This window comes from Arachis duranensis, chromosome 2, assembly GCF_000817695.3.
Source record: "Arachis duranensis cultivar V14167 chromosome 2, aradu.V14167.gnm2.J7QH, whole genome shotgun sequence".
Lineage (NCBI taxonomy): Eukaryota > Viridiplantae > Streptophyta > Magnoliopsida > Fabales > Fabaceae > Arachis > Arachis duranensis.
Window position 1 is genome coordinate 11,756,128 of NC_029773.3, and position 5,484 is coordinate 11,761,611.

Sequence of the window (5,484 nt, forward strand, 5' to 3'; positions counted from 1 at the left end):
TTTGTGAGCATGCATTTGGAACTTAAAGCATTAGACTTGCGATATTGAGACTGATCAACTTAATATCACTTGTTTGGTGTATATAGGGACCAGATGTCAACTCGCGGACGCGGTCGCGGGCGAGGTAGAGGTAGGACAGGCACCGTTACTCCTGCCCCCAAAGGGACTGATCCAGTAGACTTTATGGCTGCCCTGGGAAATATGGTTGCAGCTATGCAGGCGACAGCCGAGGCACTGGCTAATCAGATAAATCAGGGAAATCATGGGAACAATAATGATGAGGGCGGTCCAATGACACTTGCTACATTTATGAAAGTTCACCCTCCGACTTTTAGGGGAACCTCAAATCCCACTGACGCAGATAATTGGATTCAGGCTATGGAAAGGGCGTTACAGGCACAACAGGTTCCTGAAGAGCAATGGGTTGAATTTGGAACTTATCAGTTGCAAGGTGAAGCTCAGTATTGGTGGCAGGGAACACGACGTATCCTGCATCCTGATGGTGCTGCGATTCCTTGGGAGGTTTTCCGGACAGAGTTCTATAAGAAATACTTTCCTAATTCAGCTAGAAATGCCAAGGAACTTGAATTAATGCAGTTAAAGCAGGGACAGATGACTGTTGCTGAGTATACTAGTAAGTTTGAGGAGTTGTGTCGCTTTTCTCGTATCTGTCAAGGTGCGCCTGAAGATTTTGCTGAATGGAAGTGTATTAAATATGAAGGAGGTCTTCGGAGTGATATTCTGAGCTTCGTTGCCCCAATGGAGATCAGTGTGTTTTCTGAATTGGTGAATAAGAGTAGGGTGGCTGAGGATTGTGTGAGGAAGGCGGCAGCAGAGAAAGGAAGTTTGAGGGTGCCTTTTCAGAGGCCTTCTGGGAGGAACTTTGCTTCGAGAGGTAGAAATTTCAAGCGTGGAGGTTTTGTTCCGCAGCAGACTCAGGATCAAGGTAATTACAGAAGGCCGAATACCAATGCTAGTCAAGGAAAAAGGTTTGGGAAGCAGCCACAGCAAGATCTGAACTGTCAGAAATGCGGAAGGTATCACCCTGGAGTTCCGTGCAGATTCAGACTTGGAGTATGCTATTCTTGTGGACAGCCCGGGCATATGGCCACCAATTGCCCCGAGAAGAAGAAGTATGAGACTGGTAGGGTGCAGCAGCCAGGGAGAGTATACGCCACTTCTACCATAGGTGCTGAGGGATCTGAGACACTGATTAGAGGTAATTGTGAAATGGCTGGTAAAATCTTAAATGCTTTATTTGATTCAGGAGCAAGTCATTCATTTATTGCATTTGAAAAGGCCCATGAGTTAGGATTGAGAATGGTGGTTTTAGGTTATGATTTGAAAATATATAATGCTACTCATGAAGCTATGGTGACTAGGATAGGATGTCCACAAGTTCCTTTTCGAGTACAACAGCGTAAATTTGTGCATGATTTGATTTGTTTGCCTATGACTGGTCTTGATCTCATTTTGGGATTGGATTGGTTATCCAAGAATCATGTTTTACTTGATTGTTCTGAGAAGTTAGTACAGTTTATGCCGGAAGGGTCAGAAGCACCGGTTGTGGTGAATAGTTACTATTTAAATTCTATGATAGTAACCTGTTCTGGAACTGAATGTCAGGGTATTATGTTATTAACTGCGGGAGTATCAGGTGATGATCAGAGTTTAGAGCAGATTCCGGTTGTATGTGAATTTCCAGATGTGTTTCCGGATGATATTAATGAATTTCCACCTAACCGAGAGGTTGAATTTGCAATCGAGTTGGTACCTGGATCCGGTCCAATTTCGATTACTCCTTATAGGATGTCACCTTTAGAAATGGCTGAATTGAAAGCTCAGCTGGAAGATTTGTTGGGTAAGCATTTCATCCGACCAAGTGTTTCTCCGTGGGGAGCACCAGTGTTACTAGTAAAGAAGAAGGATGGGAGTATGCATTTGTGTGTCGACTATCGGCAGTTGAATAAGATCACTGTGAAGAACAAATATCCGTTGCCTAGAATCGATGATCTAATGGATCAGTTACAGGGAGCCGGTGTGTTTTCTAAGATTGATCTGCGATCTGGATATCATCAGATAAGGGTTAGAGATGAGGATATTCCGAAGACTGCTTTCAGGACGCGTTATGGTCATTATGAATATACAGTAATGTCTTTTGGGTTAACTAATGCCCCGGCAATATTTATGGATTATATGAACAGGATTTTCCGACCGTATCTGGACAAGTTTGTTATTGTCTTCATTGATGACATTCATGTTTATTCTAAGACTGAAGAGGAACATACTGATCACTTGCGAACTGTGCTGCAAATTCTGAGAGACAGGAAGTTGTACGCTAAGTTATCTAAATGTGAGTTCTGGAAGAGTGAAGTGAAGTTTCTCAGCCACGTGGTGAGTAAGCAGGGAATAGCTGTGGATCCTGCTAAGGTTGAAGCAGTGATGAATTGGGAGTGACCAACTTCAGTGACAGAAATCAGGAGTTTCTTAGGTTTGGCGGGGTATTATCGCAGATTCATTAAGGGATTTTCACATCTCGCCTTACCTTTAACTAAATTGACTAGGAAAGATACGCCTTTTATCTGGATATCCAGAGTGTGAGGAGAGTTTTCAAGAATTGAAGCACAGGTTGACTACTGCACCTGTATTGGTATTACCTGAACCAAGTGAACCGTTTGAAGTGTATTGTGATGCATCTCTGAAAGGTTTAGGGTGCGTTCTGATGCAGCACCAGAATGTTGTGGCATACGCCTCACAGCAGTTAAGGCCGCATGAAATGAACTATCCGACACACGATTTGGAACTTGCTACTGTTGTGTTTGCTTTAAAGATTTGGAGGCATTATCTCTATGGTGTTAAGTTTCATGTTTTCTCAGACCATAAGAGTTTGAAGTATCTTTTTGAGCAGAAAGAGTTGAATATGCGTCAGAGGAGATGGATGGAGCTTCTAAAATATTATGATTTTGAATTGAATTATCATCCAGGAAAAGCGAACGTTGTGGCGGACGCTTTGAGTCGGAAGTCTTTATATGCAGCTTGGATGATGCTACGGGAAGAAGAATTACTAAGGGCATTTCAAGGTTTGAATTTGGGAATTAGAGAAGAATATGGAATCCTGTGTTTGAGTCAGTTGCAGATTTCAAGTGATTTTAAATTAGAACTTCTGAAGGCTCAACGAGATAGTGAAGCGTTACGTAAGGTATTACCAGCAGTTGAACAGGGAAAACAGTGGAGAGTGTCAGAAGGTCAGGATGGTTTATGGAGGTTCAAGAACCGAATTATTGTGCCTAATGTTGGAGACCTGCGACAGAGTATTTTGAAGGAAGCTCATAAGAGTGGATTCTCAATTCACCTTATCGCAATGGATTTTGTGATAGGTTTGCCTAGAACCCGATCTGGTTGTGACGCTATTTGGGTGGTTGTGGATCGACTGACAAAATTAGCTCACTTTCTTCCTATCCGAATAAGTTGTTCAATGGAAGAATTAGCTCGAATGTATATTAAAGAGATTGTCAGGTTGCATGGCGTGCCTTCTACCATTATATCTGACAGGGATCCTCGCTTTACATCAAGGTTTTGGGGAGCTTTTCAGCGTGCATTTGAAACTCAGCTAAGCTTGAGTACTGCGTATCACCCTCAGACAGATGGTCAGTCAGAAAGAACTATTCAGACCTTGGAGGATATGCTAAGGGCTTGTGTTTTGGACCAGCCTGCGAGCTGGGATCGATATATGCCATTAATTGAGTTTGCTTATAATAATAGCTATCATGCGAGCATCGGAATGGCTCCATATGAGGCTCTGTATGGCAGAAAATGTTAGTCTCCACTGTGTTGGTATGAAACTGGAGAAAGAAGTTTGTTAGGGCCTGAGATGATAGCTGAAACTACTGAACAGATAAAGAAAATTCATAGTCGAATGCTTATAGCCCAAAGTGAAGATTCGTAGTCGAATGCTTATAGCCCAAAGCCGCCAGAAGAGCTATGCTGATCAGAGGCGAAAGCCTTTGGAGTTTGAAGAAGGAGAACATGTCTTTTTGAAAGTTACACCAACCACTGGAGTGGGAAGAGCTATTAAGACTAAGAAACTGAATCCCCGTTATATTGGACCCTTTGAGATTCTGAAGAGGATTGGGCCAGTGGCTTATAGAATTGCCTTACCGCCATATCTTTCGAATTTGCACGACGTGTTTCATGTGTCTCAGCTTAGGAAGTACACTCCTGACGCAAGTCATATTCTAGAACCGGAACCAATCCAAGTGAGAGAAGATCTAACACTTTCAGTGATTCCAGTGAGAATTGATGATACTAATATTAAACGATTACGCGGAAAGGAAGTATCATTGGTAAAAGTGGCTTGGAGTCGAGCTGGTATCGAGGAACATACCTGGGAGCTCGAATCAGATATGCGAAAGGACTATCCACATCTCTTTTCAGGTAACTAGATTTGAATTTTGAGGGCAAAATTCTTTATTAGGTGGGTAGGATGTAAACCCCGGTTAAATTAGTAGATAATTAGTCAATAAATTAATTTTTAATAAGGAAGATTAGAGAGGTGAATATTATATTAAATTAGGATAGAGCTCATCGAAACGAGAATTTTGACACCAATTTCAAAGAAATCGGTCCAAGATTGGACCGAACGGGCCGAACCGGTTAAACCGGGCCCAAACCGGGCTATGGGCCCAATTAGTCCAACAATTAAAAAGAGCCACGGGCTCTTATTCTCTTCATTTCCCTCAACGACGCAGCAAGCCTCCCAGAGAAGAGAAGAAGAGAAATTCGTTTACGGTGAATTCAATATCCCGTAACTTCTCCGTTCGAGCTCCAATCGCCGCACTGTTTGCGGCCACGCGTTCACCGCGTCAAGCTCTACGTTTCTATCAGAACAATTTCACTGGTAATTTGTTTAATCACTTCCAGCCATCTTTTCCCCCAATTTTCGAATTTTTAATGGGAAGGTTGAATTTCTTTGATTTCTGATGTTTTAGGATCCAATTAGCTTGAGAGAAACGTTCACTCTTACTTATGTGAAGCTTGGGTAAGGTGAGGATACGATAATTCTATTTTATTTTCATTAAATTTGAGCTTTGAGTATTAAATTGGATATATATGTGTTATGAATGTGTATTAGGTTGTGAATAAATAATTGGAGCTTGAAATTGTGAATATTGGAACTTGGAGGAAGCGGATTAGTTGAGGTTTTGAGGGCTGTGTTCTTTTAGGAAAATTTTCTTGGAATAACACTTGGGAATCGGCTAAGGTATGGTTTAGGTTTCTTGCATTTAATATATAATGTTCTGTGAAAACTTAGGCTAGATGACCATAGGATAAGTTGGAATGCAGGTGTATGTTTAATATTTAGTAATTTGTCGATGAATATAATTGGTTGAAGTTTATTGGATAATTAGTTATTAATTTTGGATGGTGAATGTTGTTATGTTAATTTGGAGAGAATCATGGTTGAATGTTATTGTTGATGAACAT

At 41.5% G+C, this 5,484-nt stretch overlaps 1 protein-coding gene and 1 long non-coding RNA gene across 2 annotated transcripts in view; both read left to right on the top strand.

Moving 5' to 3' along the window:
• The first annotated feature begins 3,940 nt into the window (after positions 1-3,940).
• On the top strand, positions 3,941-4,567 carry LOC127739641 (uncharacterized). Its single transcript, XM_052256903.1, has one exon. The coding sequence runs from the start codon at positions 3,951-3,953 to the stop codon at positions 4,440-4,442; it is 492 nt and encodes a 163-aa protein (XP_052112863.1). The 5' UTR covers positions 3,941-3,950; the 3' UTR covers positions 4,443-4,567.
• A 305-nt stretch (positions 4,568-4,872) lies between these two features.
• LOC107473433 (uncharacterized) overlaps positions 4,873-5,484 on the top strand; it is a 1,761-nt gene continuing 1,149 nt past the window's right edge. Inside the window, exons 1-3 of the long non-coding RNA XR_001588983.3 lie at positions 4,873-4,897; positions 4,989-5,043; positions 5,132-5,260. This is a non-coding gene — a long non-coding RNA (uncharacterized LOC107473433). The remainder of the gene's footprint in view (positions 4,898-4,988; positions 5,044-5,131; positions 5,261-5,484) is intronic.